The sequence below is a fragment of the Carlito syrichta genome, unplaced genomic scaffold (genome assembly GCF_000164805.1).
Source record: "Carlito syrichta isolate Samal-C Ts95f unplaced genomic scaffold, Tarsius_syrichta-2.0.1 Scaffold305176, whole genome shotgun sequence".
NCBI lineage: Eukaryota > Metazoa > Chordata > Mammalia > Primates > Tarsiidae > Carlito > Carlito syrichta.
Window position 1 is genome coordinate 209,381 of NW_007249272.1, and position 21,162 is coordinate 230,542.

The 21,162-nt window shown below is 43.1% G+C and overlaps 1 protein-coding gene across 1 annotated transcript in view; it reads right to left on the reverse strand.

Annotated features, from left to right (window-relative positions):
• Positions 1-7,653: 7,653 nt before the first annotated feature.
• The window catches only part of MSN (moesin), a 68,680-nt gene continuing 55,171 nt past the window's right edge, over positions 7,654-21,162 (reverse strand). The window contains exons 4-13 of the mRNA XM_008061274.2: positions 20,746-21,020; positions 18,983-19,066; positions 18,199-18,345; positions 17,081-17,177; positions 15,194-15,357; positions 12,706-12,836; positions 12,288-12,448; positions 10,967-11,059; positions 10,391-10,615; positions 7,654-9,849 (exon numbers count right to left, since the gene is read on the reverse strand). Coding sequence (XP_008059465.1) covers positions 9,685-9,849; positions 10,391-10,615; positions 10,967-11,059; positions 12,288-12,448; positions 12,706-12,836; positions 15,194-15,357; positions 17,081-17,177; positions 18,199-18,345; positions 18,983-19,066; positions 20,746-21,020 — 1,542 coding nt within the window. The 3' untranslated portion in view covers positions 7,654-9,684. The remainder of the gene's footprint in view (positions 9,850-10,390; positions 10,616-10,966; positions 11,060-12,287; positions 12,449-12,705; positions 12,837-15,193; positions 15,358-17,080; positions 17,178-18,198; positions 18,346-18,982; positions 19,067-20,745; positions 21,021-21,162) is intronic.

Below are 21,162 nucleotides of genomic sequence, written 5' to 3' on the forward strand. Positions count from 1 at the left end.
GGCCATCATCAGCAACTCAAAAAACAACAGATGCTGGAGAGGATGTGGCGAAAAGGAAACACTTCTACACTGTTGGTGGGAGTGTAAACTATTACAGCCTCTGTGGAGAACAGTGTGGCAACTCCTAAACGATCTAAAGATCGACCTTCCATATGACCGCAATCCCCATACTGGGACTATACCCAGAGGAACTCAAATCACCCTATGAAAAAGATACCTGTACATGTATGTTTATTGCAGCATTGTTCACAATAACAAGAACATGGAACCAACCATGCTGCCCATCAAAAGAGGACTGGATAAAAAAATGTACATCTATACAATGGAATATTATGCAACCATGAAGAAGGACAAAATCTTGAACTTCACAGCACCTGGATGGACTTAGAGTCTATAATACTGAGCAATCTATTACAGAAATAAATAAGTGAGTATCACATGTTCTCACTCATAAGCAGACCTTGAACAAGAATCAGCTGGTTGCGATGGCTCAGCCTATAATCCCAGCACTTTGGGAGGCCAAGTTGAGAGGATTGCCTGGGTCTCGGGGTTTGAGATCTGCCTGGGCAACTTGGTGAGACCTTGTCTCTACAATAAATCACAAAAAACTAGCTGGGCACGGTAGTGTGCACCTGTAGTTCCAGCTATTTGGACGGCTGAGGCAGAAGGATCGCCTAAGCCCAGCAGGTCAAGGCGTGGTGGCCATAAGCATGCCACTGCACTCCAGCCTGGGCAACAAAGAGTGAGACTCTAACTCAAAAAAAAAGAAAAGAAAAGAAAAGAAAAGATCAGCAGCTGCCAAAGGGGAAGGGGGCGAGGCAGGATTGACAGTAGTGGGAATCTGTCGGGGGCGGGGGACACACCTCATCAACAAAGGTACCTGCATAATGAACATTTGTATACCTAACCCTGAATTGTACACCACATCATTAGGAAAAAAAAACCAAAAAAACAAGAGAGGGGAATGAAAGAACAAAAAACCAAAATGGATTTGATATAGACTAAGAGCAACCATTTTAATACTGTCTAGTTCTGTCTCTTTTTTTTTTTTTTTTTTTGCAGTACACTTTAATTTACCCTGTAATCAGTATCTAAGAAAAAAACCAGTTTCCCAGAGATAGCTATTGTAAATTGTCTTATAACCACCCCACAGCCTGCTTTGAACTGTTTACTTTTGTATTCCAAGTTTGACTTTCAGTCATAAAGAACTATGATGACCTAATATATTATGTCCAGCCCTTCATGACCTGCATGACACAGACACTCCATCATAACCATGGCAACTATATCTGTGCTTACCTGCACCTTTGGGATGAAGTAAAACAGGCTACCACCCAATCACCATAATGATCTGCCCCCATCAAAGGAAAGGTTTAAAAAGCATTCTACCTCAAGCAACCCTCCCCACTGCTTTTGTTAAGCTCTGGTCTGGCCATGTTGCTCTTTGAGCTATGGCCAGGCCATGTTTTTGTTTCCCTAAGCTTTGGCCCCCTCCCCTATTTTGGGGAGGTGAATCTCCTCTCTTTCTTTCTAATCTACTTTGTAAATAAACTACATTTTCCAATCTAATTTCTGTGCAGTTCTTTACATCTTACCCGTGGCACCCACTCAGCACACCAGCCTACTGATCTCACAATTCTTACAGACCTAACAGGTAAGTACAAAAATAATACATTTGCTACTGAGTTTGAGGCTTTGGGGGTAATTAACTGTCCAGACATTGCCTCTTTCCTCCATATCTGGCTTCTTTTTTGGCCCTCCCCCAGGGAGCAGCCTCTGGCCAAGGCTGGTCTGTACAGGATACGCATATGCTCTGTAGCAAGTCATGGGGTTAATGAGTCACAGGATGCAAGAAACCAAGCAACCTAAAGACTATGCAGTCCTATATAGAAATTTGAATAATTAACTTGCTTGATTATAAAACTGCTTGATGTACTGTCCTGAGGCACAGATTCTCTCATCACCAACCCAATAACCCTCCCATAAGTGAAATAAACCAATGTGAATCTCTGCTAGACCTCCGGGTGACTTCTTTGGAATAGGTAAACATTATGCACAAGCCTTCTCAGCTTTGGGGCTACCATGTTACAAGGCTCTAGGAAACATTCTAATTTTGCCTTTGTCACTCCAAGCCATGTGACTATGGGCAAGTTACTTATCTTCTCTGTGCCTTAGTTTCCTCATCTGTAATATTGCACTTGCCTCAGAGATATTATGAAGATAACATGAGGTAATAACTGTAAAGCACACTGAGTGTCTAGCATACAGTGAGTGCTTAGTAAACATTAATTATAATTATTATTGCAAAGGCATGTAGGCATAAGTCAGTCTGATATGTTGAAAAATGCCAGGTCAAGTATAGCTGGAACATAAAGTTGTAGGGAGAGACAGAACATAAATGCCCCTAGGATAAGAAATTTTGGCTTCTCTGCAAGGAGGAACCAGAGTGAAGTTTTTAACCAAGGAAGTGATATGCTTAACTTTATGTTCTAGACCATTTCAGGCAATGGGGAAAGAAGAGGGAAGGCAGAGTTTGATCTAGGCTAAGAGATACAAGGACATCGATTAGGGTCCCTGGAAAAGCAAGGAAAAAATGAATGTGCTTAGACAGCAATAGACTTGGAGCCCTCTATGTCAGCTTTAGAAAGGAATTTAGACATAGTTTGGTTGGTTCCCTTAAAATCTTGACTCAAAACTTTAAATGACATCACCTATGCACAGATATGTAAATGGTGGTGTGTGTTGGGGCGGCGTGGCTCTTTAGGGAGAGAATTGGAAGCAAAGCAGCTGAGACAGTAGGAATTCTCCATGGTAGACAATGTGCAGGAGATAGTTCAAGGCCAAGTTCTGCCACTGTGACCATGGACAAGTCTCTTTGACTCCTGGGATGAGATTTCTTACTCTATAAAGTGGGGAGAAAGGACTGGATCCAGGAATCTCTGTGGTCCCTTCCTGCCCAGGTGTTATAATTATGGACTATAGGAAAGCAGACAAACAAGCACTACTCCTGGGCAGGAGGTAAAGGCATCCTTGAAAGAATAGGAAAGGCTTGACTCAGGCCTTGAGGGCCCAAGTAAAAGAGTCCAGAAGCAAGTTCTAGCTCTATATCCGCCTGTTGGCTCATGTGACCTTAGACAAGTTTCTTCCCTCTCTGAACTCATTCTGTACCAATGTTGGTCTAACCTAAACATTAGAGAAATGGCTCTCCAAATGTAGTTTCTGAACCAGCAGCTTCAACAACTCCTGGGAACTTGTTAGGAAGTCAAATTATTGCCAGGCTCAAGCCTGTAATCCCAGCACTTTGGGAGGCCAAGGCAAGAGGATTGCCTGAGCTCAGGGGTTCGAGACCAGTCTAGGCAACTTGGTCAGACCTCGTTTCTACAATAAACCAAAAAATAAGCCAGGCATGGTAGTGCACACTTGTAGTTCTGGCTACTTGGAAGGCTGAGGTGAAAGGATAGCCTGAGCCCAGCAGGTCGACGCTGTGGTAGCTGTGAGTGTGCCACTGCACTCCAGCCTGGACAACAGAGTGAGATTCTGACTAAAAAAAAAGAAAATCAAATTATCAGACTCCACTTCAGATCTACTGAATCAGAGACTCTGGAGGTAAGACCCAGTAATCTGTTTTAAGAAGACTACTAGGTGATTCTGATATACAGTAAAATTTGAGAACTTCATTCCTAGATATTTTCAGACTTTTGCAGTGAGGGAGCACTTTTTAAAAAAAAAGATTAAGTCGATATCTGCCTGGGGAAGGGGGGGACACACCTCATCAGAAAGGGTACCTGCACGGTGAATATTTATATACCTAGCCCTGAATTGTATGCCACAATTTTAAATAAAAATTAAAAGAAGAAAAAAAATTATTAGCTGCGTGTGGTGGCTCATGTCTGTAATCCTAGCACTTTGGGAGGTGGAGGCAAGAGGACTGCCTGAGCACAGGGGTTTGAGACCAGCCTAGGCAACTTGATGAGACCTCGTCTCTACAATAAATCAAAGCTAAGCCAGGCAAGGTGGCACACTACTGTAATTCCAGCTACTTGGAAGGCTGAGGTGGAAGGATCTCCTGAACCCAGTAGATCAAGGCTGTGGTGGCCGTGAGTGTGCCACTGCATTCCAGCCTGGGTGATAGGGTGAGACTCCAATTCAAAATAAATAAATAAGAACAAATAAAAAATGATTTATAACTTACATACAACTTGATGAATTTTTACCTATGTTTATATATATCCTGTAACCATTGCACAAACCAAAAATATTTCCATGACCCCAAAAGTTTTCTTGTGCTTCTTTCCAATCAGTTCTACCCACCCCAGCTCTAAGATATCATATCTACTTTAGAACTTCATATAAATGGAATTATGCGATGTTTATTTTGTCTTTGCCCTTTTTGTATATAATATAACATCTATGAAGTTCATTTATATTGTACGCATCAGTAGTTCTTTGGAAAAATTCCAACTATATTTTTCGTATACTCTCACACCAACACCACAACAATCAACACATAAGATTTCGCAACCCCACAATATGTGAGGATCTCTCCCCACCAGCAAGCAAACAATAAACTCTGCACTAGACACTAGCTGGGTATCCTCCAATTCAATTCTGAAACTATTAGCATCAGATCTCACCAGTTGAGGGTCCAGTTTTCCAAAACTACCCTGCCACCTTTAGACACCAGTCACAAGTCCAGGCCTCCAGAACTTCTGATGGACCAGCTTTAAGTTGGAGTTCCCATGACCCCATTTGGCTTTGATTAATTTGCTGGAGTGGCTCACAAAACTCAGGGAAACACATTTACTCATTTACTATAGAGATTATTACAAAGTAGATGAGGAGATGTGTAGGGTGAAATATGAGGGAAGGGACGCAGAGTTTCCAGGCCTTCCCTGGGCACACCAGCCTCTAGGAACCTGCACTTGTTCAGCTGCCCAGCTCTCCAAACCCTGTCCTTTTGGGTTTTTAATAGAGACTTCATTATATAGGCATGATTAATTAAGTCACTGGCTTTTAAAATCAACTTGACTTTCAGTCCCACTTTCCTCCCAAGAGTTGGGGGATAGGCTAAAAGTCTCAACCTTCTCATCTTGTCTTTGCCTTTCCAGTGACCAGCCCATTCTGAAGCTACCAGCCAATGATTAACATACAAAAAGATATCACTTTGGAGATCCCCAAAATTTTAGGAGTTGTGTGCCAGGAAATGGAGAGGAAGATCAAATACAGGGGGTACCCAAAAAAGTATACACATCTTAAGCAATATTATCTATGTATTACTTTTCAAAGTTGAATTAAATTGCAGTAGCAATGTGTAGTATGATGTTTGCTCAATTTTTTGTTGTTTTTTTTTTTTTTTGAGTTGGAGTGTCACTCTGTCACCCAGGCTGGAGTGCAGTGGCACACTCACGGCCACCGCAGCCTCAACCTGCTGGGCATAGGCAATCCTTCCACTTCAGCCTTCTAAGTAGCTGGAACTATCAAGCATGCTTCTGCCATTTTCTTTGACTGTCCTGCCTGTTGCATGATGATGCTAACATTTATTTAACACCATCTTTGGAGTGAAGGTCATACTTAAAATGTATATATATTTTTTGGCACCCCTATATGTGTTTCACAGTATCACAGTAGCCCATTTATTTCTATTGCTGAGCAATACCCATTGTATGAATACGTCATAATTTTGTCCATCTTCTTGTTAATGAAAGTTTGGGTTGTTTCCAGATTGGAGCTACTGCAAATAGTATTGCTATGCCTTTTGGTGAACATAAGCACTCAATGTTCTTGGATACATACCCAGGAGCACCTCCACTCATTTTTTAAAATGAAATCTTTTCACATACAATTGTAAGAAATAATACAGAGAGATCCAATGTACTCTTTGCTAACATTCTCCCAGTGGTAACATCTTGTAAACTATCCTACAATATCATAACTGGGATCTTTAACATTGATATTGTCAAGATATTGTGGCACCACAAGGATCCCTCCCACTACTCTCACAGACATATCCCCTTCTCACATGCACTCCATCCTTGTTCTTTAACTACTGGCAACCCCTAATCTGTTTTCTTCTCCATTTCTATAGCAATGTCATTTTGAGCATGGATAATTTCAAGAAATGGAGAACAATGTTATAGTGGCTCAAAACAACATAAATTTATTACCTTACAGTTCTGGATGTCAGATGATTTCCTTGACTTTTCCAGTTTGTAGAGGCCATCTGCATTCCTTGGTTCATGGCCACTTCCTCTATCTTCAAAGCCAGCAGTATGCATACTCAAATCTCTCCAACTATGACCTTCCATCTTTTAAGGACTCTTATGATTATATTGGGCCCACTTGGATAATACAGTACCCTCTCTGTACCTTAAAATCCTTAACATAATCATATCCCAAGTCCCTTCTGCCACGTAAGGTAACATATTCATCTATCACATCCATCTTTCTGAAAAAAGTTCATCTGTTTCCCCAACTTTAAAAACCACATTTTTATATATATATATATATATATATATAATATATATAAACATATAAAACATATATATATAATATATATAAACATATAAAAGCACAACATATAAAAACACACATCCTCTGGATAAGGCACTCCTCAAGGCAACGGCAGTTGGTATAGTCATTAGCAGAGACTCTTAAGGCCCACTCCTACAATGATGTTCTAGGGACCTAGGATTCTATCTGGTACCTTAGAACTGAAGCTGTGTGACTGTTTACTCTTCCCAGTACATGCCTGTCCTCCTCCAGGAGGACATACTGAACTCATCAAATATACTGCTGCCCGGATCCACTACCAGAGATTATAATTTGACTTGAGGATGTGGTCTGAGCTTTGAAATCCTTAAAGGATTCTAATGTGCAGACAAGTTTGAGAAGCACTGCATCAAAAGGTTGTTGTGAGGATTTAAAGCTTATAGAACATATAACTTACTTTTCCTTGGAAGTGTTGGCTCACCAAGAAGGGAGCAGGTAAAGAAGAATGCCAGGTCCAGGATGGCCTAGAAGGTTTATTTGGGTCTCAGTTTCCTCATCTGCAAAATGAGGATAACCATATCTAGAATACAAAATGTTTTATGAACTATACAGTACCACCCAATAGCTTTTGTACATGTAGACACTCTTCATCTTCACGTCATACTCCATTCCCCACTGCCTTCTGCAACAGGGTCCAAGGTAGTTTACTGGTTTCCTTGACCTTCACTGGCGCTGCAATAAGTGAGGGTCGTAGGAAGTGGAACAAGCCTAGAGGTCTTCCTAGCAAGGAGGCAGGACAGGACCTGACCACTCCAGGAAGAGTCCTGAGAAACAAATAGTTAGCTTCTAGGTCCCGAAGACAAGCAAGTCCAGGAGCATCACATGATCAATGCAGGACCCACACTCACACTAGAAAAGTTGGCCTGGAGCTGTAGAAGCAGCATAGGTTATTAAGTCAGACAGTCTTGGGAACTTGGACAGTTGTTCTACTTTTGGAGCCCATTTTCTCCCATGTAAAATGTGGATAGTCAGATCCCCTCCTTCCATATAAATGGAGAAAGGATGAAAGGATATCAAGGATGGGAATGTGGTCTATAGAGTAGAATTTGCAGTGAAATATCTTACAGCCACTCACCCATACTACAAAAACAGACTGAGTCACAGTGAAGTCTTCCTAAATTTTATTGGCACTGAAATAGAACATGGGTTGAGCATAAACTCCTCCAAAACCAATTTAAAAAAAAACAAAAAATACACAAAAAAATTGAATACAAATTCTAACCTCTATTCCCAGCCTCCCTAAGGGTGAGTTACTGCCCTTAAGGCAGCTAGATTGCCCCACAATTCCAGGTTTGAATTTAGTCAATATAAGGCATATCACCAAGTAAGTGTCAATACAATTTACAGCAATGCACACAAGACTCCACAAGGTCAGGTGTAGGGTAGGGGAGTGGGCGGAAAGGGGGATTGATGGAGGCTGTGGGCTAGGGGGCACTGCATGAAGGGACAGAATGGCCCCTTGGGGACTGAACCCTGGGGAGAAGGCAAACAAGAACAATAAAACCAACTATTAAGAGTGGATTGTATGACCTATAGTGACAGATGACATCACTAATACTGAAAGCTTCTTACATTAATATTTATGGCAAAATATCTTTTTGTAATATAGTATATGCTTCTCAGGTATGAGGGTGGTAAAGGAATGAGGCCAAAGTGATCCTGCCCTGAGACTAATATCTTCTAATGGTGCATTAGCAAGAAAGGCAGAAATCAATACTGAGTTAGATATCACTAGAATACATAATCCTGGTAGAAAGAAAAAGAGCACACATGAGACAGAGGGGTGGAGAAGGCTGCTCCTGGGTTGAGAGGAAGGGGTGGGCATGTGGAAGGGACCAGGCCAGAAGTCCCAGCAGCTCTCTGGTTTATAGCTTCAAGAGACAGCACAGCTGGTAGCAAGACCTGGGTCAGAGATTTGTCAAACAGAGGCAGGGCCCAGTCATCACACTGGAAGGGGTAATGGGAAAGAACTACTGGGAACCTGAGAGGGTTGAGTAAACTGTGAAGTCAGGGACACAGGTTTCTCTCACCACACTCAGCTTCTTCCACTTACTCCTCAATTGAGCCTACTGGCATCGAGCTTTAAGGCTCACCACACCAAGGCCCAGATGACTACGAAGCAGGAACTGTAACCCAAGTAGCTCTGATGAGGGAAGTGACCTAAAACTCCTGGCAGGGAAAATACTGAAGCCAGGTGTGAACATTTCCTCCCTTTTGGCAAGAGTCCTGATGAGGCTGGTTGAGCTTTTGAGTACTTATCCCTACTGTCCTAGCTGGAGGGGATTTGGGGATTGGAGGGGTAGGAGCAGATCCCAAGAAGGGACCAGGGACCTGGAATAATATGTAAGGGGTACCTCTGCCCACAGAGCTCACTTGAGACAGGCATAGGCTCCCATAAGGCATTGGGGCAGGATCTTCTACTCAGCCTTGCCAGAATAAAAGGGCAATGCCCTGCTAGTATGTTGGTGAAGCCTCTTGAAGGCACTGTCTCCCCCATCTTACCCTGGGGAGAAACTGAGTCCCTAAACTCAGGGACAAGGCTATTGGGACTGAGTTTGTAACAGGCCCAATCTGGGAGGTAGAAACAAGAATGAGTGAACGTCTCTTTATCTTCCAATCATTACAAAGCCTAAATAATGCTAAAAGGGGTGGGCATTGAGAGGTCAAATCCTAGAGCAGATTATCAGGGCCCTGCCTCTTTCCCTAAACCCTGTGATACTCCAGTCCTGCAAATCACAGGACCCTAAAGGGGAAGGCAGTCGTGGGGCAGGGAAGGATAGCTAGTTTTCAACTTACTCCATACTTGACTCCCATAGGACAACAGTTTAGTTTGGGGGTTTTTGCCAAATCAAGTGGGAAGTGCCTCTAAGCTAAGAGGTATATTCTAGCAAGAGAGATTAAATGGGACAGAAAAAGGAAAGTGGGTCCCATTGGCACCATAATGAGCCATTTATTTGCCCAGGAAAGTGAGTGGGAAGTAAGGAGCTAGGTTTGGTCCCATGGCTGCACTGAATGCTTGGCATGACTCCAGGGATGCTCTAGTTAGTGGCTCCAGCACAGCATGAGTTAGGTCAGGGTGCAAGAGTGTGGGAGTAAGGAAGAAGGGAGAAGGGGTCCCTAAAGGCTGGATGCCCATTACATGGACTCAAACTCATCAATACGCTGCTTTGTGTTGCCCTGCCGGATCTGGCGCAGGGTCTTGTATTTGTCTCGGCCCAGTCGCATGTTCTCAGCATGGATCATGTCATTGGCAGTCTTCTTAGACTCATCTCGGGCATTGGCCAGCTCTGAAGTGAGGGCCTGTGAGGGTTCAAGGGGACACAGGGATCAATGGCTTTCTCTCATTTTACCTTCCCTTGTTTGACCAGATTGATCTTCTCTTTTGTTTCTTTCTCTTGTCTACCCCTCTCATTCCCTCTTTCCCCACCTCCACACACATATTAAGAGTCATTTCGAGCCCTGTTAGGACTGAAGTGGGGCAATATTTTTTTAAACACATCAACTCAGAGGTCTGTGATAATGGGTATTCTCTGAGAATAGAACAACATACCAGATTCTGGTAGGAATTTTGTCAGCTAAATATTTTCTGAATATAAGAGGTGAATGAAGTAGAGGTGGGAGATGGGGCAGAGAACAAATCCCCAAAATGGAAGAGGTGTCACAGGGTCTGATTAATAAGCAAGAGGTGCCTACCCTTAAAAGGGTCACTTGAGATAGGTTTGGACTCTTGTACAGCACTGGGACAGGTTCCTATATCTATGCCCCACGATGGTCTAGGGAAGGCCATGGGCCATGAAGTCAATACACACAGTCCCTTTGACCTTTGGCCCTGCCTGGATACCTTCAGGTGCTTCTGCACACGTTCATTCTTCTCTGCTTCAGTAGTGCGTTCCTCCTCACTGCGGTCCTTGGCCATAGCATCAGCACGCAAGTCAGCACTGGCCTCTGCTCCATTCTCATCCTGTTCATCCTGCTCATTCTCAGCAGGTTCTGCCACATGAGGAGTACTCATGGCAGTCTTCAGTTCGGCACGGGTCTTCTCCAAGTCTTCCTGTACCATCTGGGCCTGTCCAGTGACAGAAGGAGAAAAGGGTCTTTAGTCAGATCAGGTAACCTGTGGCAACCTGTGTGTGCCTAGAACAGTCTGTCAGAAGGCAGGTACAAGGTTGGACAAGTTGCTTCACCGGTCTGATCCTTAGTTTCCTTGGCTATAAAACAGGAGCAATTGTACCAATTTCCCAGGGGTATTGGGGAATTCTGGGAAGCATTTAGAAAGACTTGCATGCCTTCTCCCAAGATACCTGCTGTTGGAAGGAAGGAAGGGGGAGGGAGCCCACACCTAAAGAATCTAAGGAACTGAAACCTATGCGTGTGGTACCCATTTTCTTAATGCTTAGCTCTAAGCACCATGTCTTACCTTTTGCTGCCACTCCACAGCCTCACTTTCCTTCTTCTGTCGGGCCATCTCCAGCTGGGAGATCCGAGCTGTCAGTTCCGCCATTTCCAAGGCCTATGGATAAATTGGAAGCTTGTGAGAGCTGGGCCTTCTGGTCCTCAGGGCCCAGATGCCTTCAACTCCAGTTCCCCTGGTGAACCAGAAGGAAACCTGCTGATCCACTGGCTTGCTACCCTGGAGACTCTTTTTACCAGACCATTCTAGTCCCATCTTCTCCACCTCCCCACCTAGACTGTAGGCCTCCTGAAGACATACAATATGTCATCTCTGCCTCTTCCTCATATCTCTCCCTGTTCCCCTCTCAGTATTGCCAAGTATGCAGTTAGGGCCTCAATAAAGCTTGGGTAATCAGTATTGCCAAGTATGCAGTTAGGGCCTCAATAAAGCTTGGGTAATCACTGGGTCACTTCCTAAAGTGGCAGGTCCTTTCCTGCTATCTTAGAATGCTCAGGGTTCCACTAAGACTCTTACCAGAACAAGTACAGGAAAGACACTCAAGAACCACAAGACATTCTGAACAAGGAAAAAAGCTTATTAATACCTGTATACCTTGGGTAAATCTCCCATGACAGCTTCCTTCTGGGAGATAGACCTTAGTTGCTTCTACTCCTACCTCAAATATGTCAAGGAAATTGGACCATAGCTTCTTAACTTACGAGTCAGAGTACTTGGAAATTGTGATAAAAGAATGGATGCCCACTTCCTCCCTCCCCCCAAAAATGCACCGACACATAGTTTTACGTGTGACTTCAGGGAACAAATTCTTCAAATAGAGGCAGAAATGGGTTGTAATCCTTACTCAGTCACACTGTGTGACCTTTGGCAAGTTTCTTAACCTCTCTGAGTTCTAATTTCCTTATCTTATCTTATCCCAAATGGGGCTAATCCCATAGTGGTACTGGAAAGAGGAATAAGAGAATAAGAAAAAGGGAAACACAGCTAACATATCAATACACAGTAGAAACTCAGTTAAGTGTGAGTCCCTTTGCTTCTTTCCTCTATCCCTTTACTTTGTCAGGTGATCAGCTCAGATCCCTAAAGGCTAAGAAAGCGAACAAAAACTAAGCGAACAAAAACTAAGCGTTAGTGAAGATTGTTTGCCAACATTTCTAGACCATGCCAGTGACTTTTCAGCTTGCTTCTGAATGACCTATCTGCTACAGGCCTGTGAAATGGTAGCCTGCTGGAAAGCCAGCCTTGTAGACAGAGATAGATATAAATAGGTAGGCACATAAAAAAGAAAACTCAGGTCCCACAGTCCCAGTCCATCCTCCAGCGTTACCAGTTGTTCCTGAGTCTTTTTCTGGTCCCGGGAGGCCTGCAGCAAGGCCTCCTTGGCCTCTTCAGCTTCTTGACGCTCCTTGGCCAGCTTTTCAGCCTCACTCTGGGCACGCTTCCGTTCTTGCTCAAGTTCCAGGGCCCTACGGGTCTGTTCTTCCAGTTCTGAGTGGAAAAGGAGTGAGGAAGGCAGTGAAGAACACAGAAATGAAGCTGACACACTAGTTTCCTTCCTGGAAATGCTCCCTTCCAGGGCACAAGCTGGCAGAAGGTTCTGAGCCCTTTGCTTTCCCCATTCATCATCTATTCTGTGTCCACACCTGAACTATATGATCTGCATCTGCAGCTCAGGCAGAAGATTCTCCAGTTCACAGAGTCAGTCTCTGAGGAAATTCAATTTCCAAGGTGAAATCAAACCTCACCTTGCTGAGCCTTCTTAGTTTGTTCCTCAATCTGCTTCAGCCTCTCCATCAGTTCCTCCTTCTCCCGTTCAATCTTCTCCTTTTCCTTTTCTGCCATCTCACGTTTCTTCTTCTCATTTTCTAGTAGAGCACTAAGGAAGGAGAAAAAAGGGATGAAATAGGATAGCAAGGCTTCATGAAAGTCTGGGGAGTCCCAAGGCTCCCTAGTTCTGGGGCCTTCAGCCCCTACCCTTCCAATACACGCAGGGCTTGTGAACTCGGGCCATTCTCCCTCACCTCCACATCCTTGTCCTCATATCATAGCCCCATGTGAACCAGTGTACTCAGGGCCTCGTCAGTTTGCCCTGAGTCAAGAGACCCAAACTGGAATCCTAGCTCTGCCAGTAACCCACTGGGTGACCTTAGCTTTGTTGCTAATTTGCTCTTGTCCTCAGTTACTCCATCTGTAAGACAGTTGAAGTTCTGCTTTATCTTCATTGTGGAGTTATAAGGAGACAAACTTTGGCTTCATTCTGGGATACTGTGCTTCAAGTCTGGTAATCTCTGTGGCTACAGCGTCAGTTCTCAGGTCTAATTCTGCCTACTCGAAAGTCCAATTCTTGGCTCCCTTTTCCCAGAATTTGTTGCAAATATAGAGTAAGTATTTACTTTTTATTTCCCCAGCATCTCTTCCAGGAAGTCTTGTCGCCCTTGGCTAAATGTCTTTTCTCCTTCTGGGTCCTCAGAATACTTGGCTTACCTTTCTCCTCAACCCTCTTCCTTTTCATTTATTTCCATAGCACTTTGTATCATCTCACATACCATGTAATTTGCCCATTTGCTAAGTCCATCTCCTCCCACTAGAATGCTAACTTCATGAGAACAGGATTTTTAAATCTATTTTTTTCTCCCTCACTGCTTAATAAATATTTGCTAAGTGAATGAATGACATGGCCTTTTTACTCTATGCATATATTCTCTCCCTTATGACTCTGAAGTCCTAGAGGACAGGTTCCTACCAGATCCAGCTCTGTAAACTACCCCCCAATCTTGGTAAATTTTTCAGAATAAATGTGAACTTACTCTTCATGACAGAGTACTCGTAAAGCAGTGCTCCTCAAACCTTAACATGAATAGGAACTCTTGAGATCTTTTAAAATAATTTGAGGTGAAATCCACACAATATAAAAAGATTTTAAAGTGAACAACTCATTGACATTCAATATTTTCACAATGTTGTACAACCACCACCTTTTTCTAGTTTCAAAATACTTTCATCACTCCAGAGTAAAATCCCATACTCATTAGGCAGTTTCTCCTTAGTTTCTCTCCTCCCCAGCCCCAGATAGCCACCAACCTACATTTTCTTTCTAAAATTTTTCTATTTTGGACATTTCATATAAATGGAATCTCTCAATATGTGATTTTTCATGTCTGGTTTTTTTCACTTAGCATAATGTTCTAGAGGCTCATCTATGCTATAGCATGTATTAATACTTCATTCCTTTTTATGACTGAATAATAGCCCATTGTATGTATATACAATTTGTTTACTTATTTATCCACTGATAGACATTTGGGCTGCTTCCACCTTTTGACTACTGTACGTGCTGCTATGAACAGGCATGTGTATATGTTTTCAATTCTTTGGGGACTATATTCAGGAGCAGAATTGTGAGATCATATGGTAATTCTATGTTTAACATTTTGGAGAACTGTAATATTGTTTTCCACAGTGGTTGAACCATTGTACATTCCCATAAGCAATGTATATGAGCTCCAATTTCTCCACAACCTCACCAACACTTGCTATTTTCCATTGTTACTTATTATATCCATACTAGTATGTATGTGTGAAGTAGTACCTCACTGTGGTTTTAATTTACTTTTCCCTAATGATTAAAGATATTTTCACATGCCTGTTGGATACCTGAAAATCTTCTTTGGAGAAATGATCACCCAGGATCTTAAGACACAGATTCTGAATTAGTAAGTGTGGTATAGGGTCTCAGATTCTGCCTTTTTACCAAACAAATTGCCAAGCTGATGCTGCTAAGCCTCAGGTTACTTTAAGTAGCAAGGGACCATAGTGCAAGGACTAGGGGCTTTTAGAGAAAATTCTGGTGGCTCTGCCCAATTATGCTAAAAAAATGTTCTACAGAATCCAAGTTTAAATATGCATGGAGACCTCTACTATGTCACTATACTGGTCAGTCAGTCCAGAACAACCCAGAGTTTGCTTAGCACAGCAATGGTGTGACGGATATAAACAATGGGAACTATAAAATGTTCTTCCCTTCTGTAAGTCTCTGAAATCCTAGGCTTCTCATGCCTGCTTCCCAGAAATGGTGATGCCTGGACTGAACGGATGGGAGTGTCACCCTTCATAGCTCACTCTCTCCCAGTCCTAAGGTGGCTTCATGCCCTGCTTTAGCAGCCTGGGTACTTTTGAGGAGCTTCCTTGCACTGGCCCTGACTCTGGCCCCTACTCTACCTCTGTAACACCTACCGCTCCATCTGCTTCTGGTGCTTCTCCTCCCGGGCCTGTGCCTTCATCTGCTGCACCTCAATGGTGTCAGGCTTGCGACGGCGCATGTACAGCTCATGGTTCCCCATGCACAGGGCCAAGATACGCTTGTTAATCCGCAGCCGGGGAGCATAGAAGACGAAGTCCTGGTGGGAAGACAGCAATCAGAAAAAGTTTGGAGGGACAAGTGAAGGTGAGCTTCTGCCTTCTGAAAAGCTAAGTCCAAAAGTACTGGGAGGATTATGTAGTCCTATCTTTGCATTACAAATGAAAAGATTAATTATCAGAGGGGTGAAGTGACTTGCCCAGGATCAGACAGAAGGTCAAGTGGCAGACCCAAGACTAGAAACCCAGGTTTCCTGACTCTGAAACCAGTGCTCCTCCCACTAAACCCTAATTTCTTTAAACCTTTGCTTATGAAAGCACCTTAAATCCTTTGTTAAGTTGAAGGATCTAAACTGTCTTCTTCTGCTAATTCAGGATCCTGCTGGGTATCAGGGGACTTCTTTTAGAAGCCAAATGATCCCTGCACAATACCCCAGTATGGGTGGCTGGACTATTTCTGTAATCTCCTAAAAGCATATCCTAGACCCAGTCCCTTAGATCCTTTTTGGAACAAGATAGGCTGTAAATAGATACACAAATACATAAACCTCCTGAGCACTGATTGCCTAGGTTATTTTTAAAAAATAGCCCTCGATCTCAGCTGGCTTTGTTACTTACCTTTTTCTGATGAAAGTTGAACATAGCAGCAATAAAGGAAAACAAACAAGAAAATCCAGTGAGTTTGAGTTTGTTATTACAGGTGCCACTGGACCAAAGTCACCAGCTGACGAGCTAGCCACCTACTCTGCCACTAACCCCATATTGCTACTCTCTTCTTAATAGCTGGGGGTGTGGTGGAAGGAGCACAGGCTCTCAAGGTCAAATGACTTAGGTATAAATCCCAGCTCCACCATTTTTACCTGTGTGATCTTTGGCAAATCACTCCATCTCTCTAAACCTCAATCTCATCAGCTATGAAGTGAGTGTGTTACTCACTGACCATGTTGTTGAAGGTTTACGAAGACAATATATATAAAGTCCCTAGCAGGGGGAATTCAGACACCTCAGGGCTAGAGAAGAATGGTAGTATCCTCATAAAAAGTGTCAGGCTCAGTATGGTCACTGGCTCTTGTTGGACATGAGGTATTATGAGAACAGTAGACCCTCAACTCAGTTTTCTATCCTACCCTTAATCAACAGTTATACAGTCTTGCTAGCAGCAGACAACTGAGTGGGTGAGAAGTATGGTGAGTATGTTAGAGGAATGACTGGACCCAATGCATTTTCTTGGTTTGAGGTTGCTCTGAAGAGAAGTCTGAGAATGCAGCAGTAAAACTATGCCAAAAAGCAAATTTGGAGGATTATCTTTGGATTTGGACTTCTCCTGGCTCTTCTCTTTGTTCACAATTAAGGATAAATCAAATATGTGAACATGTCCACTTTCTGGGACCCAGGAACTTGAAAAGATGACATGCACACTCTGTTTCTACCCCAGATAGCAGAAGAAAATGGCTAAAAAGCAGTATATAATACTGCCTGTGGCTCTCCCTATTCCACAGTGAGGGAGACAGGGAGCAGGGTGGCACCAGCTACAGGATATCTTCTGGCCATTTCTTGGCATCAACATCCCCTTCCATTCCTAATCTCCATGTGCTTCCTATTCATGCATGTACATGCGAGTACACACACACACACACACACACACACACACACACACACACACACACACACACAATCAGAAAAGGGAGAGAAAAATACAAGGACCTTGTTCATTACCCAGGCTTTGGCAAGTACCTGCCTTGGCCAGAGGGAGGAATCACTCACCGGGGCTTTTTTGTCAATGGGCTTTATGACAAATTTCTTATCATTGAAAGAGATGTTTCTGATTTCACTCCAGGGGAAGCCTATCTTGGGAGTCAGTCTGTAGAAATGGAGACCAACAACATAAGGACAAGGGTAAAACAAGAAGGACATAGACAACTGGTACCTTGCCCTCACTCTCCCCGCCCCAAAATTCTTCCTTGTACAAGTACATTCAGTGCTAACTCAGCCAGTGTCATAACATGCCACCAGGTCAGCTGCCAGCACTAAGGGCACACAAAGGACCTCCTGATACCATAAACAACATATGATTCCTGTCCAATCTCTGAGGCTTGTTATGTTATACTTTCAGCTAAGACATGGACCTTGTAACAAATCCTCAAGAGAATCCCTTATTTAACTGAGACTCTTCTACTCAAGGTTGTAAAAATTGAGGAGAAGGTAAATAATGAACTCCGAGATTCAGGAGTTATATGGAACAATAATCTACTGATCTCCATCATCATCAAGAGCAGACAAAGGGAAAAAATGTAAGCAAGTGAGATAAGGATACACTGAGAGGATTATAAGCCAAATGTCACTTAATTATCACATAAGACTAACTACAAATTCCGACAAGGTAGGTTCTAGGCCAGCACTGTCCAACAGAAATGTAATGAAAGTCACATATATAATTTAAAATTTTCTAGTAACCATATGAAAATAAGTAAAAAGAAATAGGTGGAATTAATAATAATAAGTTCAATTAACCCAATATATTCAAAATACTATCATTTGAATAGTTTAAGAATGTTAATGAGACATTTTAGATTCTGTTTTTCACACTAAGTCTTCTAAGTCCAGTGTGTAGTTTATACTTATTGTACATCTTAATTCAGAGTAGCCACATTTTAATTATTCAATAGCACCATTTGGCTAGTGGATACCATAATGAACACTGCAAGTCTAATCAATATAGGATTTAGAGGCCTGAGGGAGGTTGTGAAATCATCTGGGCTGGACTAAATTACATAGAAAAATAACTGAGGTGAGACTCAAGAGGTATAGTCCTGTTCCATGGTGAAGGGAGAGCCCTAGAAGTCAGAGTGGCTCCAATAAACTAAGAGGGGTCTGAGGTATACCTGTCATTTTGCTCATAAATGTTGAGACCCAGGGCATCTACTCCAAGCCACAGCTCTGAGCCTTTCTTGTTTTTGATGCTAAAGTAGTTCACACCATACATCTCCAGATCTTGAGCAATCTTCAGATATTCCAGGACAGCATCTTCCCTAAATGACACAAAGAAGGGTACCACAGAGGGCAGCCTGTGAATCAGACCCAGGGATACAGGAAGCCTGCTTAATCTGTACTTCTGACAAGGATCTTACTATCAAGAGTGGGAAAGGGAAGCAGATATTGGAGAACATAGCACAACATGACTTTTGTCAAGCAAAACCTGTGGATAACCTAGGGTCTGATGCTCCCAAATGGAATAAGGGTGGCCTCTGGCATGTTAGCTGCCATAGAAGCAATTTTCTCCCTCCCATTCATTAGCAGAGCTCAGATAAAGTGATGATGGCAAAATGATGAGACAATTCTCAAATGTTTTGGCACGTTCAAGAGCCCCGTCCCCATTTATTTCTTGGGTAGGAGCCCTTGGTGGCCCAGCAGCTCCCTGAGGATCCTGAGATCCCTTCCATTCCTTTATGATCAAAAACATTTGGGCTACAATTCACCAAAGTAAACAAACAAAAAACAACTTTATAATGGTCTTGATTTGCTTTCTATCTTTAGTGTCAGCATCATTCCTGCCCTTCTTTCTCCAGCATCCACCAGTATCCCTAGTTGTCTGTCTCTTCTTCACAGAGCCCATTTTTATTCTCCCTGTAAGAGCGGTGGGACTCACGGCTGCTAGAGTGTGCTTACCTGAGCATGCCCCGGTGTTCCTCATGCCACACTTGAATCCGCTCCTCCCACTGGTCCTTATTGAGTTTGTGCTGCTCCAGGACTCTAGAAAGACAATAGGTGATGAGTAGTTTAAAGCACAAAGTCCATGTACAGGAGGTAAGGGAAGCCCACTTAGCTCTCTACCAAGTTGATGCAAAGAGGATGTGAAGTCAGTCCATTGAAGTTACACTAGAAGATTGAAATTACAGCAGGAAGGTATTAAATTAGACACATGAAGCTGCTTAAAAGGTTGGAGAGCTATAAGAGTTGATGATCAAAAAAGACAATGGGAACACCTTTTGTATCTTTAACCAGAAAATCCCATAATGTGCTAATATGGTCCCCAAGCACAACAGTAATATCTCAGGAGTAATCTGTGTTGATTTAGGGGGCTAAGAGTAGGGATGAGCCTCATGGAGCCAGGCACACTCTCTCCCAGATCCCCTCCGGACCAACATTTTGTGTTTATAAGAACATTGCTTAGAGGCTAGGCGTGGTGGCTCACGCCTATAATCCCAGCACTTTCGAAAGATTGCTTGAGTCCAGGAGTTCAAGACTAACCTCGGCAACATAGTGAGACCTTGTTTCTACAGAAAGTCAAATAATTAGCCAGGCATGGTAGTGCATGCCTATAGTCCAGCTACTCAGTTGGCTGAGGCAGAAGGATCACCTGAGCCTAGAAGGTTGCATCTACAGTGAGCCATGATTGTGCCACTACACTCCAAACGGGACAAGACTACTAAAAAAAATACTGCTCTGGGATAAGAATACTGCTCAGACATGAGAGGACAGCCTTTGGCTATAGAACAAAGAATTGAGCTAAATGTCTTTGGGAAAAACCAACAGGCCCAACCTCCCAGACCTAGTAGATTGTAAATAAGGCTTGCTTTAAACACATCATCTCAGATATCATGGCAATGACTCAGAAAGAGTCTCAGAGCACAACCACTATCCCTAGTAACTTATGGTGGGTTGTGCATATGCCATATCTCCAGTGGGACTGGGGCTCAAAAGAAGCAAAGCTTTTCTTTCTAATTCAAAAGTCTATGGAAATAGCCACTAGCTGCAAGGAAACAAAACAAAATAAACAGAAAAACAGGGTTAAAATATTAAGAGACTAGGGTTCCAGGTCTGGCTTTGCCTCAAATGACCTGTGGGAGATGGGGCAAGTCCGTTTGAGTAACTCTGCACCTCTATTTCCTCAGTCAAGAAATAAGGATAGTGCCCATCGTATTCATTTCATGTGTTGTGATGCCAACACAAAAATAACGAGTGTGTGAGAGCTTTCAACTATGAAGTTTCAAAAGCAGAAAGTTTGGCACACTGATTATCAATATTAAGAAAAATTATTTGAGCTTCCCAGGTCCTTGGCTTGCATATTTCTCTCAATCCTCTGCGAACTTCTGATATAAAAGGGCTAAATCAGTGAAAAGAATTGAGAAAATGCAACCAGGGAGGGGGAGAAGAAATCAGTCCATCTTTGGTTCTATATAAGCACCCCTGCCTCAAGGGAAATAAATTTCTGTAATCAGGTAGACACAGGGGGCAAAAAGGCTTTTTATTTGGAAAACCAGATAAATAGCATCAGGGTATGACACGATATGCAAAAGTGTTTATCTTTGCTGTATAACATCATCTTCAGACAAACCCTAGTGCAGACAGCCACTGTGGGGCAGGGATTTGTCAGTCTTGAGTTGAAGCCCCCTCTGGTCAAGGCAAAGGAGGCCAGGGAACCACCTCACCTCTGTGGCAGCAACTTGTCTCCAGCCAGGTAGCCAGACTTGTGCACCTCTTTATTGAAGTCGCCATACTTGGACTGGACAGCATAGGAGGCCAGCAGCACAGCTGTCTCAGGCGGACAGTAAATATCATCATTGAGAATGCCCTCTTTCACTTGCAGAAAGAATAGGCGCTGGGTGATGTCCTGGATCAATTCCTCAGATACATCCTCAGGGTAGAACTTGGCCCGGAATTTGAAGAGCAGTGGGCTTTCCTTCCGTACATCCTGGGCAGTCACCTAGGAGCAGCAGGTGGTTATGGGTGCTCAAAAAATAGGTTTTAGAGGTGGGGGAGTAGTTGTAGAGTGGGGAGAAAACACTGAAAGTTCATCAATTTCAGTAATTTTAGAGAGCCAGGTGGCAGCCCTCCTGGTAATTCAG